Here is a 15,481-nt window from a genome sequence, read left to right as displayed (position 1 = left end):
CCCCGCGTGCCCCCCGCCCACATCTGCCCCCACCCGCATCCGCCCCGCATCTGCCCTGCGTCTGCCCTGTGTCTGCCCCCCCGCCCGCATCCACCCCAGGCCTGCCCCACGCCTGCCCCCCGCCCACCTCTGCCCCCCGCCTGCCCCCCCCCCGCATCCCCCCCGCGTCTGCCCTCACCTGCATCTGCCCTGTGTCTGCCCCACGCCTGCCCCCCGCCCACATCTGCACCCCCGCCCGCGTCTGCCCCCTGAGGACTCGCACTTTCCAAATGTCCCCAAACAACCACACTCCTGTTTTAATGCATGTTTTCCAGACATGGCCAACTGCTCTATTTTCCACAATTTGGTTGAATAAACCATGCATCTGGCTCACAAACAAGTTTGTGTCGGCTTTAACTTGCATTTCGATTTTGTAGTTGACTAAGACTGACTCTTAATCCACCAGACCAAAGGACAGTAAATGCGCAGAGCACAGTGGTCAGCATTCAGCGAGGATGCACTCTGGACGAGGCATGGCGCTAAGCCTTTCAAACACACTGTCACCGCACCGAGACCTCAGGGCGGTCCTAGGAGGTGGGTGCTGTTACCATCTTTCTTACAGCTCAGAAATCCTAGACTCAGGGCGTTACATCACCCTAGGTCAGAACGTGGTGGACGGAGGATGGGCCCCCAGGCAGTGTGTCTGCAGAGCCCATACTTGGAACCAAACCCATACTTACTGCCTTCCCTGGCCACTTGCTGAACACTCACCAGAGCCCCCATGCTCACATTTCGCACACACACACACAGACACAATGAACATTAGGTCTTCTGTGTCCTACTTCCCTTTGTGTCCTCCATCATGCCCTGGCCCATGCTTACACACGCATGCTCAATCTTTACTTGGGAATGACTTTACTAAAGAGTGTTTTCAAAACACAAGCACCCGTGCAATTTTGATACACAACAAAAACTTGAGATCTCATCGCATTTCCCTTTTGCCTTGGCCATCGGGAAGCTCAGAGCAAAGTTCATTTCTCAAGGGCAGCCATGCCTTTCGCCTGGATTGTCTGGTTATTTCAGCTTCGTGGTTTGGTTGTGTCTGCGCTCTTCACTGTGAGCCGCTGCCAACGCTTTTTCCAAGTGGGCAGAATATAGTAAATAAACACAGTGAAAACTGCAGCCCATGCTTTCTGCTTGGGTTGGCGAGGAAGGAAAAGGGCCGCTCCTTCCCGCCGCTGTGCCCCATCCTGAGGGAGCCGACACCACTGCCTTCACCCCCTTTGGGGTTCTACTGGTCTCAACCACTGCGCCTGTGCACACACACTTCTTAGACCGCCTATGGAATCTAACAGATCATCTCTGCAACTTTCTCCAAAACCGTCCTCCTGCCTCCAGCCACATCTCATCTGCCTGTCGCTGGAGCCCACGGAGCTGTCGCTCACACCGGCCGCATGATCCGTCCCCGAGTGGGGAAGAGTCCAAAGGGCCCGGGAGCAAGAGCGGCCCATGCACGGGTAGCGTCCGGGCAGCCAGGGAGGGACCTTGGCGGGGGGAGGCTCTCCCTGGCGACCTGGACACGTGCAGCATCACCACCTGCTCCCCTCACCTCCCCGGCCAGCTTTTACCTCTTGGGCCCCAGTGACGGAGTAGGCGTGGCTCTTCACCAGCTTCTGGCAGGTGGTCACCTCTGCTCCTGCTTCAGCTGCACTGGAGACCTGATTGGGAAGGAAGTCCACGGATGGTGGCCGACCTTGACCCCGACCTTGACCCTGACCCCATCGGGGCTGGCTCTGGGCGGTGCTGGGGTGCAGCTGCGGTGGTGACCTCGGGAGCAGGTGGTGACCTCTGAGCAGACCTGCAGCTCCAGGCCAGCGCCATGTGGCTCCGGGGACCGGAGCACGGCTTACAGGCTTTAAATGCCACCAGAAACTGGGAGGTCACCTGCTCTCCCCGAGTGACCCCATGCCGCCTGAAGAAGACCAATTATCCAGGACGCCGGCTCTGGGCCAGTCTGCTGCTCCAGTATCTCCCCCCTTCCTCTTCCACAGACCCCCTCTCTGGGCCCTGTATCGTCTCCCCATCAAACACACACCTGGGCTGAGATTTGGCAGAGACGTGCGGTTCACGTGTCCGAGGTCACCAGGTCAGGAACAGACAGGGGCAGGGACAACAGACCAGCTCCAGTGTCCACGCGCCCCGGGGCCCAGACAGCCAGCCCCCCAGGCAGCGCACGCACCCTCGTTCCAGACCCACTACCCTTCTCCTCAGGGATCTCAAAGTCCATCAAGTATGCCCCTCGTGTATCTGTTTCCTGAAGCCCCACGAAAGGGGGGCAGCGAAGGTAGGACGCGGGATCCAGGGATCAGGGCTCCGTTCTCAGGGCCATTCCCTAGTACTACAGACCGGGGCTCCCACGGTGCACCCCAGTTCCTAGCCACTAATAAGGTCCGGGACCAGTGCATCCCCAGACTTGCCCATTCAGCCCCAGATGCTGCTCTGGCCCCTTCCCCCCCACCCAGGGGGGAGCAGAGAGACTCACATCAATGGAGCAGGCCAGCAGGGACCCTGCACGGAGGGCCTTCCGGATGATCTGAAACAGGTGGGCTGGGGGCTTCTTCAGATCATAAAACTCAGAGATGCCGCCGGTGAGATCCTCAAACCCCTCCACCGTGGACCCTCCAGTGAGAGCCTCATAGGAACCGTTGAGCCTGTGGGGAAAGAAAGAAAAGGTGCATCATCCACAAGTGAGGGGCCCACGTGGGCTGGCGCTAGGATGCAGAGTGGACCGGAAGACAATTTTGTGTTGGGTCAGCAGGGAGCCCCAGCCGCAGTTTGCAGGAACGAATCTCGGGCCACCTCCCACCAAGCCACACCACCACCACCACCACCCCCCACCTTTTAAGAAGCAAAGTGCAGCTTTTCTAGCACCAACCCTGGGTTCCTGGGTTCCTGGGGGTTGGGAGCCTGGGCAGGGGTTGGGGGAGAGAGCCCCAGGGGCTTGCTCTGGGAAGAGGGCTGGAAAGGAATGGGGTTGCAGGACAGGGTAAGTGACATGCATCAGGAGAACACACAAAGAAGGTTCCCACATGGAACGCCAGCAGGAAGGGGGGTGAGGACTGGCATCAAAGTGCACCTGTCCCTTCCTCTTCATCATTCTTTAATAAATTCACCTTGACCTAGGAACTGACCTTGGAATTTGAAGGAGAAGGTGGAGGCACCAAGACTCTGCAGATCTTGCCCCCCACCCCTCTGATCCACACCCTCATGGGGGCAGTGCTGAGCCGAGAGCTCCTGGCCCCAGCGTCCAGGTGCTGGGGAGGACTCGGCGCAGCACCCCGAGTTCGGGGCGGGGTGGGTGCGGTCCTCCGGAGACACGGGGGTCTCCCAGCGCCGAACCGCGTACTCACTTGGCATAGGCCTTCTCCAGCAGCGCTCCCCAGAACTCGCTGCCCGTCTCCGAGTGCAGGAAGAGTAGCTCCCCATCCTTGGTGGGCAGCCTGTCGTCCACGACCACCTCCACCCACTCGCCGTACTGCCAGAACTGCAGGGCAGGGGACACGGGGCAGAGGCCCCTCAGACAGCACCCTGTGCCGAGGGACGAGCTCCAAGCCCCCTGAGAGCAGGCTCTGCGTCTTCCGTCCACGCTCACAGGAGAGGCCAGAGAATACAGGACATGTGGCGTCCGGCGTGTCAGTGAGGAGCAGACGCGCCCGCGTGGGTCCCACGCCTCGGGATCTCGGGACCTCGGGACCCCTTTCCTCGTCAAGGCCGCAGGGCCAGGGAGGGCAGGGTGCGTGGGAGCGGCAGTTCTCAGACCAGGGGAGCGTCCGGCTCCCCTGCAAGGACCGCTGGACGAGGGCTGCTGGGTCTCTGGTTCGGGGATGTGGGGTAGGACCCAAGGGCATGGGAAGAACCCCCGAACAACATATTCTGAACAGCGAGTGCCCGCTGATAAGTAGAGCACAGTCCTGAAATGTGTGTCCTCTTCCTTATGATTTCTTACCGACATTTTCTTTTCTCTGACTTACTCTATGCTAAGAACACAGCATATAATACACTTGACATACGAAACGTGTGTGGGTCAACTGTATTCTCGGGAAGGCTTCAGGTCAACTGCTGGCCATCAGGGGTGAAGATTTGGGGGAGTCCAAAGTGACACACAGATTTTTTACTGCATCCCGAACCCCATGTAGCCGCAGGGTCACCCGTGGTATCCAGGGCCATGAGCACAGTACCTGAAAACGGAAGATCCCCGCATAGTTCTGCTGGAAATCCTGGCCCCCCGGGACCACGCGGCGAAGCAGCTCTCCATTCAGGGTCAGGGAGGCCAGGGCGGCCAACAGCCAGCAGTCACCTGCACCGGGTCACAGGGACACACTGGTCAGGCGGGCGCATGTCCCTGCCCTGTCTGACCTCAGCGTCCCGCTCAGCCCAGCCTGTGTCACCGCTGCCCTCCCGCGTCAGATACGCCGCGTCCTCCTGTGTCTGAAGGTCACGGCGTCTCCCGCTGCTTCACTCCAAGTCCTGTCCTCCGGACGGGAAGTTCCCTGCTCCCTCCTTTGTCCCCGGACACTGACCGTTTTACCTCTAACCACCGATGGCTGGGGTGGAGGATGCAAGGACAGAGGACGATACGGATCCCACCCACGTGTCCAGCTTTCCTCCGTTGCGCCCACCAAGAACCTGCCCTCCAGGAAAACTCAGATGCGCCTGCTCTGGCCTTTCCCGCCGGGCGGGGCTGCTTTGTTCCCTCCCCTGACAAGTCCTCACGGCCCTGCCACCTGTGGCCTCTCCCCTCCCCTTCTCTCCAGCCACGAGTCACTCTGTTTCTGTTTCCTGAAGACCGAATCTAAGTTCTGCACACCGATCACAAGCCACCTCGGGTCACAGCACCTGCTTGCACATCAGCTACTTGGTGGAGCTGCGGCGACCCCGCCTCCCTCCCGGGGCCCTGTGACCTCCCACGGTTCCAGTGCCCTCCCGGAGCCCCAGCGCCCTCCCGGAGCCCCCCAGCACCCGCCCCGGGGGCCCAGCGCCCTCCTGGGGCCCCAGTAACCTCCTGGGGCCCCCCAGCACCCTCCCCGGGGGCCCAGCACCCTCCCGGAGCCCCAGCGCCCTCCCGGAGCCCCCCAGCACCCTCCCCGGGGGCCCAGCGCCCTCCTGGGGCCCCAGTAACCTCCCGGGATTCCAGTGCCCTCCCAGAGCACTCCAGTGATCTCCCAAGGCTCCAGCGCCCTCCCGGGGCCCCCCAGCGCCCTCCCAGGGCCCCAGTGACTTCCTGGGGCACTCCAGTGACCTCCTGGGGTTCCAGTGCCCTCCCTGGGCCCCAATGCCCTCCTCAGGGCTCCAGCGCCCTCCCAGGACCCCAGCGACCTCCTGGGGCCCCAGTGACCTCCCGGGGTTCCAGTGCCCTCCCAGGGCCCCCCAGCACCCTCCCTGGGGCCCTCCAGCCAGCCAGGTTGTGGATTCCTGGCATCCCCAGCAGGCAGCTGACACACAGTAGGGGCCCAATAAACGCTTGATGAACAGCAAGTGTCTGAATGACTCGATGGATTACAGTTTGTTCTTAGGCAAGCCCCCAGTGACCCCTGCCTGTTTGCTCCTGAGTCTCCCTGGTCTGTGGGAACAGGGAGCCCAAGAAGACACGCACTAGGCCTGACGATTCCCACCTCTGCCAGCATCTGGGGATGGGGGAGATGATGAGGGAGGTTCCCAGCACAGGTCCCAGGGGAGCTGACAGGGTGACCGCCCCGCAGCCCCCTGTGACACACGCGTCCTCGCGGCCCCTCCGACATTCTTGCTCCTGGCTCAGTGCCTCCATCAGCCCACCTAGAGCACTCCTCACACATTACAATTCAAGGCACGGAAACTACGCAACCCTCAGTTGCTGACATCAAACGGGGCTGCCCAGCTGGAGGAGCTTAATTTTCTTTTCATCTGCCTCACTCGTGACATCTCGCAGGTCCTCCTGGCACCCGCGGCAAGTGCAGGGCTCCGAGCAGGGGCGGCGGCTACGCAGGGGTTTGGATTCCTGCCAGGGGCTGTGTCAGGTGTGTGAGGATTATCGGGACAGGAATACATCCAAGTCAGCAGTGCCCCTTCAAAGAGTCCTCTTGGGAGGATGGACATCTATTCTGCTCAGAACATTTCAGGACTTGTCTGGGGACCTGCCTGGAAGCCTGTGGCACGTTCGCTGGGTTCTTCTCCGTTGGGACGCGGCTTTGACCTTAGACCATAGTTTTAATTTCCAGAAGCAGCCAAGAATAAGGTGGGTGGAAAACCTGGGAAAAATTTTGATGGACAAGTCCCTCCTTGCGGCCACCTTCCAGCAAGATCTGTCCATGGGGGGCACCTGGGTGGCTCAGTCGTTAAGCGTCTGCCTTCGGCTCAGGTCATGGTCCCAGGGTCCTGGGATCGAGCCCCGCATCGGGCTCCCTGCTCCGCGGGAAGCCTGCTTCTCCCTCTCCCACTCCCCCTGCTTGTGTTCCTGCTCTCACTGTCTCTCTCTGTCAAATAAATAAATAAAATCTTTAAAAAAAAAAAAAAAGATCTGTCCATGGGTTAGAGTTTGGACTAACCACGGAGCTAGAATGGGGGGGTCCTGGGTCACTGACCTCAGGGGAAGTCGGGGAACCACCTGAGCTTTGTTTTTTCTACTCCTTACTCAGGTTATACATACAATGGGTTTAATAGTTATTAAAACAAAAAAGTGATTTTTTAATTCCACTTAAATAATGATCCCCTAGAGCCCTCCACCCCTTCCACCCATAGGCCTCGGGGCTTCCAGTAAACAGACCCCAAACCTAACAATGAGGGACTCTGGTTTTAAGTCCACCAAGAGACAGTCATCCTGAGTCAGGCTTTGTTAGAATAGAAAGGGCTAAATCAGAAATTCCCTTTAGGTCTGAACACCTAATGTTATTATAAACCGTAGGTAGCAAGAGCTCAGGCTCCAGCTTATGGGCACTTCCCAAACAGCAAGGAGAAGTAGAGTTGCCCCTGGGCCACCAGCAGAAGGACAGGGGAGGGGAGCAGGGACAGAGAAGAGGTCAGGTGCTGGGACTTCTGCAGTAGTCCCTTCGTGAGGCTGATGAGTGGCAGGAGCAGGAAGAACAGTAAAGCCGCAGATAGGGTGAAGATGAAGCCAAAGCAGAGGGCATTCTCGGGGACCCCGGGAGCAGGATGACTGGCAGCAGCAAAGAGGGTGGCGGCACAGGGCCTGGAGGCAGAGAGGAGGGGAGATGGCAGCCGCCCGGGACAGGGAGAACGGGGCAGGTCCATCCCACCCGGAGCTGTGGTGGCTTCAGGGTCGGACCTGGGAGCCCCCGGGGGGAGAATGGGCCTGACCCTGCACAGTCGCACCCCCCTGGGGCCAACCAGGACCCCGGGGACAGCTCCGGCACCAGCACCAGCCAGCCAGGGACGCTGTGATTTATAATAACAAATGCAGGCTGGGTCTTAGACCTGTTTCTGGGCTCAGAGCTCCTGAAACCCTAGGCTGCTTTCTACGCAGTGGGAGAAAGCACAGTTCTTTTGTTATGTTAACGAGGTGGCTTTGGAAAGCCCCTAGGTGACCCAACTGGTTGCCAGGGGAACCAACCCCAGGATGAGTGGGCTGGAGCTTTCAGAGCCACCCCCACCCCCTGACCCGGGAGCCCATCACCAGAACCAGTGATTTCGTCTATCAAGCCTCTGTCATGAAGCCTCCATAAATACCCAGAGGCTTCCAGCCTGGTGCACGTGTGCAGATTTGGGGAGATCAGCGCCCCGAAGGGAGCATGGAAGCCCCTTCCCCAGACCTCACCCCATGCCTCTCCTCCATCTGGCAGTTCCTGAGCTGTATCTCTTATAGGAACCCATGCTCTGAGCTCTGGGGGCCCTCCGTCTACAGCTGATGGGTCAGAAGCCCAGGTGACAATGGGAACAGGAGCCTGAGGTCTGAGGTGTGGGGGGACAGTCTCGTGGGGCTGAGCCCCTAACCTGTGGGGCTCTCACCCTGTCTGGGCAGACAGTGCGTCAGAACTGAGTGGGATCCAGGACACCCTCTGGGGTCACCCAAGGGTTCTCTGGCCTTCCTCACATCTGGGTGCCGTCGTGGGGAGGCTGGAGATGGGCCGGCCTTAAAGAAGCAAGAAACCACCCAAAAAAGGCGATTGGATGAGGAACGTTTATCCAAAAGAGATGGGAACCTTTCGGAGACAGGTGGAAACACCTGTGATTGGCTGGCTTGTGTTTCCCTCCCCCTCGCAGTCAGCGGGAGTCGGGCGGCGGGCAGAGAACAAACCAGGGGAGCAAGCAAGGCTGTGCCGACCAACCTCACGTCTGACCCTGACGCAGATGCTGACCTGCTCACATGGGCTTGTTTGTAAAAATCCACCTTCGGCATTTGATGGCGGAGGAGGCCTCCTCTGCCGGCTCAGAGTTCACAAGCAGGCGCCGTTCAGCTCTGACATCACACCAAGCCATCCCAGGGGCCTCCCCCCCTACTCCCCACCCCCACAGCGCGCCTTCCGGCCTCCCGGTTCATCCTGCCTCTGGCCGCGGTTAAAACACACGCACTTGTGGGTCCTCCGGCTTTGCCGACACCCCCAGCTAGCTGGCTACGCTGAGGAGGCGGGCGTTGGGCCACAGACGTCTCACGGACCCCGGCCTGCAGTGCCAAGTGAAGGAAACCTCATCCCTATGAAAGTGTCGGAGGGATTGGGAAACTCGTATCTTGACGACTAGTGAGAAGATCTTAGGGCTTAGCCCTTGTGCAATCAATTGCACCAAGCGGGAGAGAAAACAGCCGGTAAGACCAGAACCAGATTTGGACCTAGAGCTTCTTACTGCCTTAGCCCTTGGGCCCCTGGGACGTGAGTGGGTCCAGCTACAACAGGATCTCTCAAACCCGCTGATGCTCGAGCCGCATGATGCTGGGCTGTCCCAAGCGTTGTGGGATGTTCAGCAGCACCCCCGGCCTCCGCCCGCTCCATGCCAGGGTGACCTCCTGACCTCCTACAGGCCCTCCAAGCCCCGTAGTTATACCACTCTTCCTTCCCTCCAAACCATGCCAGCGCCAGCCCTCACCCCTGCCGGCACCCCTGCAGAGGCAGAGCTAGACATTTCCGACCCTGGGGACAGCAGCTGGCCTGGGTTCCCAGGGCCCTGCACCACAGCCCCGGCCTCCCCGGTGGCCGGCCTCCATCCCTCGGACGCCCCTCTGCCCTCTGCCCAGGCTCCACCCACGAGACACAGAGACACGTCTTTGTTAAGAGGAATAAGAACAAACAGGTGCCCAGCAGAGTCCACGGTCTGCTACCTCCAATGCAAGAAAGCATCGAAAAAAACAAGAATTTGGATTTGCTTGAATTTGCTAGAAGAACAGAAAACGGTCACAGGGCAGCGAGCACGGGAGGAGAGAGGCAGGAAGTGGACTCGTCACGGCGCAACTTCCAAGTGTTTTAACCCGTGTATTCAAAATAGTAATAAAATAACTGTAAGCAAGAGTAATAAAAATGTTTTAAATCCGGAGTAGACCCCACTGTGTGGTGTCAGACTCTAAAGTTCTGAACACATGTTGTTGGCGGTGCGCCCGCTCCCCGAGCGGCACCTGGCACTGCTCTCTGATGGGGAGCCTCCACCCACCACGTGGGGCGGCCCGGCTGGCTCTCGGCTGCTTTGACTCGGCCCCCCCGCACCCAGGGGCAGCCACCTTTCCACCTGTTGAGCCTCGCTCCAGGCCCTCAGCCCCCTTCTGCTCCGTTCACGCAAAGCCACCGCGCGCTGGGCGCACCTCGGGGCACCTGCTGGCGGCCCCACTTCCTTCCCACGAGCTGGATTCAGAGAGCGGTTGGGTCCATTTGTGCCCAGCCGGCTGCACGCACTCGCCACGGCAACGCCCAGGCCTCCTCCGGAAGCCCACTTCTCTACTTGCTCAAAACTATTCAAGGGAACCTCTACTCAAGCCGACAATTAAAAGGCACTTACTAAATAGCTTTTCTGAAGTTAAAACATCTGTAATGAGAAGCTGTTAAAGGCGTACATTCAGAGCTCTGTTTCCAGAGACACATGCTAATTAGGTTAAACACTGAGCTCCAAGTAAAAAGGCAGAAGGAGAAGGGGCAGGACACTGCCCCCACTCCCCCCACCCTGAGCCACCACACAAATGGCTCGAATGGCACAAGGGCTTGGGGCACAGAGGCCGCGGCTCTGGGCAGTGGGTGCACACCCGTGAGGGACGCCTGGACCATTCCCACAGCTCTGCACTCCCGCTCCACGAGCTCCGGCCGAGGGCATGTCGGCTAGCTACACTCCTTAAGGCCAGGACGTGGGAAGCATTTAAAATTAAATGCCCGTGAATTTCGGATTCATAAAGGCTTCCAGCAGGCTGAAGAGAAAGAAAAGGAAGGAGGGCACCTTCCTGAAAGGAAAGGGGTTTCGGGTCTGTGTGGATGCGGATCTTCTGTTTGCTTTGCTGATCTTCACAGGTAGGACTGTTTCCCAGGTACCTGCGTCTCCAAGTGTGGTTTTGCCGCCGTCCCGGGAGGGGGTGCCCGGCTCTGAAAGAGAGCTCGACTGGAAGATGGGATTCTTGTTTTCTCACTCATTTTAAAGCATCTGCTGGGACAGCCCACAGTCATGTGGACATGGCCACTCCATCCGGCGAATTGTGCCCACTTACAGGCAACGACTGTCAAAGCACCACACAGCCCACTGTCCACGTGTGCCTACAATCCTGGCCCGTTACTCCTGTGTGGAAGGGGTTTGGTGGCCTGCAGAGATCTCCCCAGGGGAGCCACAGTTCTAGCATCACAGACCCATGCGAGGAGCACAGACCCACACAAAACACCGCAGATGTGATGTCAAGTCCCTTTACTCGTTACACACACAGCCGCCCTCGCCCCAAATAGTCGGTTACTCACCTAGACTCCCCTGACAGATGTCTGTGCGTGTGGCTCCGCCCACGATAAACTGGGGGCTGGGACACAATTCCTGAAAGCAAGTAGGACAAAGCATGAGTCACAAGATGGCCAGCGCTTGTGGTAGCCAGGGTCAGGGAGCTCCAGGGTCAGAGCGGAGCCGGGAGGAGGCCAGGCCACCTACTGCATGCCCCTCGCACTGCTGCTGAGGACTCTGCAGCCCAGCGAAGGAGGATGCGGCGGGGTGTGCAGGCAGGGGTGCAGGGCGGGGGTGCAGGGCGGAGGTGCAGGGCAGGGGTGCAGGGCGTGCAGGGCAGGGGTGCAGGGCGTGCAGGGCAGGGGTGCAGGGCAGGGCTGCAGGGCAGGCGTGCAGGGCGGGAGTGCAGGGGGTGCAGGGCAGGGGTGCAGAGCAGGGATGCAGAGCAGGGATGCAGGGCGGGGATGCCGGGCAGGGGGGCAGGGGGTGCAGGGCAGGGGTGCAGGGCGGGGATGCAGGGCGGGGGTGCAGGACAGGGGTGCAGAGCAGGGATGCAGGGCAGGGGTACAGGGCAGCAGCCGCAGCCTGCCTCCCCGCCGTCCACCAGCGTCTGTGCTGCGCGGAGGTGGGTGTGAACGGTGGTGGGAGAAGGGCAGAAGCCGAGGCGCTAATGTGCTGCAATATGACCTCACTCTCAGACAACACCCCTATTTGCACAAAGAGGATTAGATCAATGTTCCACACGCTAACTAAGTGCTGTGCACGCTCATTAACTGCCCGGAGACGTGCCGATGGCCCCAGGAGCTGACGGAGACGCGGAGGTGTTGGGCGTGTTCCGCAGCTGACCCGTGCTCCCTCCACTCCCTCCCGTCAGGGTGGCACCGGCCCTGGGGCGCCGCTGGGGCCCAGCGAGGCACTGTCTTCCCTGTTTAGCCAGCAGGATTGCCGGGCGCCCACCCCGTGCGCGCACACACCACTGCACAGGGCGGGCAGGCACGAGGGCAACGTGGGGAAGGGAAGAAGGAGACGGTCCTCACACTCGAGGTGCGTCCAGCCTGCGTGGGAAACCCGGACTGAGCTTCACGGAAAAGTCGGAGAAAAGCTGAGCGCATGAGAACAGGTGCGGGCTCGTGCACGAAGGGGGAACGTGAGAAATGCCCGGGACAGGGTGCGTCTGGAAGGCTCTCTGGATGGAAGAGAACGCCCGCCCATCCGTTAGAAAGGCAGGGTCTAGGAGCAGAAGGACAGGGGGTCCGGCTAGCCAGGCAGATGGTCAGAGGCAAAGGGGCCCCTGGGCGTGACTGACTGCAGGTGCATCAGAACACACAGGGAAGCAGACGGCCGGGCTGGCGCCGGGAACCAGGTCCTGCAGTGGCAGCCCCATAGCCCTCCCTGCACAACGTCATCAGCTCCTGCCTAAGTAGGCAGAAACAGTGCCTTTGGGCTGGCTTTCCTTTCTTCCAAATATTAAAAAAATTCATTCACTTGTGTTTTGTTGAAAAAGTAATATATGCACATAAGTTTTAAAAAAGTCTAAGTAAATAATGCCGTAAAACAGAAATCTCTTGCATTCAGATTCCTCGCTGTTCACATTTCCTATGTATTCTTCCAGAAACTGTCTGTTCACATAAAAGCACATCGACACGTACACCTGTTTTTATCACAAATGTCTTGTACATTCTTTCCTAGCAGAGTGAGCCTTAGAATTTCCTCGTAAGTTCTGCTAGCTCTTCACCAGCCCTCTGGGGGGCTGACCTTCCATCTTATTTGTTTCCTGCTTCTGCGATCTCCCAAATTTAGACAGAGACCTGGCATCAGCCAAGCTAGGTGTTCTCAAAGCTGCAAATTCGGAAGGTGGAGAGATTTGGAAAATTAATAATTAAAAAGGGAGGGACAGGATGCCTGGTGGTTCGGTCGGTGAAGCGTCTGCCTTCGGCTCCGGTCATGATCCCGGGATCCTGGAATCGAGTCCCGCATCAGGCTCTCTGCTCAGTGGGGAGTCTCCTTCTCCCTCTCCCTCTCCCTCTGCCCCTCCGCCTGCTTGTGCTCAGTCTCTCTCTCCCTCTCTCTCTCTCTGGGTCAAATAAACAAATAAAATCTTTTTTAAAAAAGGGAGGGACAAAAAATCACATTAAATTTCATTTGAAAAAGAAGATGCTGCTTTGGGGGTGCCTGGGTGGTTCAGTCGTTAAGCGTCTGCCTTCGGCTCAGGTCATGATCCCAGGGTCCTGGGATCGAGCCCCGCATCGGGCTCCCTGCTCAGTGGGAAGCCTGCTTGTCCCTCTCCCACTCCCCCTGCTTGTGTTCCCTCTCTCGCTGTGTCTCTCTCTGTCAAATAAATAAATAAAATAAAATAAAATAAAATAAAAAAGAAGATGCTGCTTCGTTGAGAAGGAAGGGAAGAGAAGGCGCCGAACGGGTCTCAGAATCTTGCTCCTTAAAAACCCTCTTAAAATATCGTCCCCTCCCACCACCCGCTCATCCTGAAATCTGGCTTTCCCCTTGGCCAGTAACCACAGAAGGGGCGCTGTTGCCCCAGGTGCTGACTGCTCCCTCCCCCTCGCCCCTCCTGGAGCTCTCCTCTCTGGGTTTCTGCATCCCTCCTCGCCCTTGACCGTGTCCTCACGTTTCTACATACTCCTCCTCCGTCATCTTCTCCTTGCTCTGCTCTGCTCGCCCGTCCGAGTCAGGGAGCCCTCCGCCGCCGGGGTCCTCAACGCTCTGAACGATCCCCCTTCCTGCAGCAACACCACGATGCCCTCCTGGGGCATCGCCCAAACCCGGCTTCAACCACCAGCCGCGGAGTATGACAACCCCGATGGCTCCCCTGAGCCGCGCAAGCCAACCTCGCGGACCACGCAGCTCACGGGGTGTCGGCTGCAGCGACTCAGAGCTAATGGGTCCACATGTCCTGCTAACATCTTGCGCCCAGTGTGGGAGACGGAGCGGTTCTCACGGGCCCACGGCGATTTCGTGGCTTATGGGCAGAAGGGCGCGGGGTGGTCTACAGGCAGAGGGGAAGCACAGCGGCTCACAGGCCATGCGAGCCATCGCAGAGTCCTCCCCATCACCGCGGCCCTCGGGTGGCAGAGGCGGGGTAAAGTGGCAGGCAGAGCGGTGTGGGGAGGCGGCCTCCCATGCCCTACCCTTCGTCCTTCGGAACAAGCTCGTGTCTTCTCAGTAACCGCGTTCACTGCCACGCCACAGACACAAATTACTCAGGCCGGAATCAGCCCGACGCAGGGCACGGGGAGCCCCGGGCACCGCGGGGCAGTGGCTGCGCTCCCCGGGGCCGATCCAGAAGCTCTGGCCCGGCGCTGCGGGACGCCCCATGCTGCCGCCACCGTGGTCACCATCGCCACGGGTTACAGCCACGTCACGGTCCAGCAGCCTGCCCCTCCAGGGCCCGGCCCCGTTGGAGCTTCCCGCCTCAGCTCGGTCTCCCTGGTGCTGGCTCTCTCATCACCAAGGACTACCACCTTCCTCGGGCCGTGCTTGCCCTGGACACGCGCGCACGGCCCGCCTGGGCCCTCCTGCCCCGCTCCTTCCGGCCCTGCTCGAATGTCCGCATGTCCGCGTAGTTAACCGGCCTCGATTCCACGGTCAGGTGCAAGTGCTTGCTCCCCTGAGCTCCCCTGCATTTCGTCGTGTGTGAGCTTCACCCTCTGACATGAATAACAGAGAGTCCTGAGCTCGGTGACGTGCCAGGCGCCATGCTAAACCCCGCGAGGTAAGTAACGTCATTATTGCCCTTTTACAGGGGAGGGAACTGAGTCCTGGGGAGGTCAGGAACTCACCCCCATCACAGGGCCAGTGAACGGCACCAAAGGGACCAGAATCCCAATCACCTGACACCCGAACCCAGACTCGCAGCCACGGGCTGCGTAACAGCCCTCCTGCTGTCTCCCTCCGACTAGAGAGAGCTCCTCGAAGCCTCTGCGCCCACATCTGCCCACGACCTGCACACAAATACGGCTGAACTGAAAACCCCCAATTCATAGTCCAGAGGCAGCTGCTGGAGGAAGGGCGGCAGCCCCGGAGGGAGGCCTGTCCCCTTATCTGAACCCTAATCTCTCAGCAGTCACACCCTCCACATCTCCCTTAACCCGGGCTGGCCACTTCCTGGGTCCTTACGGTGCAGCTGACTTCACCTCGCTCCCGGCTCTGCATTTCTCCTGAAGATCAACAAACTGCTCACTGACAGAAACGCACAGAGAAGAGTCTCATCCACTCGGGCCCACGCACGCCGGGCAGCCCTCACACCACAGGCCCAGGCTGGGCAGGGACGCGGCGGGTCGGGGAAGGGAGGAAGGAGAGCACATGGGGGCTCTGCGGAGAGCTCCCCTGGTCTCACACGCCTCCATGGCGTCTGCCGAAGCACTGCCGCTCTTGCCCAATGCTATGGGGAAAATCACCGTAGAGTCATGAGAACCCAAACTTGACCCTGAGATCTTCAATCTGGGCAAGCCTGTCTTCAACCTTTAGAACAAGAGCCCAAGCAGACCTTCCGTTTAGCAGCTTAAAAATAGGCAAAAAAAATAGGGGCACCTGGGTGGCTCAGCCAGTTAAGCACCTGCCTTCAGCTCAGGTCATGGTCCCGGGGTCCTGGGATGGAGCCTCG

General features: G+C 59.4%; 1 protein-coding gene across 1 annotated transcript in view; it reads right to left on the bottom strand.

Annotated features, from left to right (window-relative positions):
- The window catches only part of LOC116625449 (calpain-8-like), a 41,769-nt gene that overhangs the window by 23,075 nt on the left and 3,213 nt on the right, over positions 1–15,481 (bottom strand). The window contains 5 exon segments of the mRNA XM_032393971.1: positions 1,608–1,697; positions 2,522–2,690; positions 3,390–3,523; positions 4,218–4,336; positions 10,887–10,956. Coding sequence (XP_032249862.1) covers positions 1,608–1,697; positions 2,522–2,690; positions 3,390–3,523; positions 4,218–4,336; positions 10,887–10,956 — 582 coding nt within the window.

This window comes from Phoca vitulina, unplaced genomic scaffold (genome assembly GCF_004348235.1).
Source record: "Phoca vitulina isolate PV1807 unplaced genomic scaffold, GSC_HSeal_1.0 scaffold78, whole genome shotgun sequence".
Lineage (NCBI taxonomy): Eukaryota > Metazoa > Chordata > Mammalia > Carnivora > Phocidae > Phoca > Phoca vitulina.
Note: the sequence above shows the minus strand (reverse complement) of the source record. Positions and strands in the feature narration are given on the sequence as shown.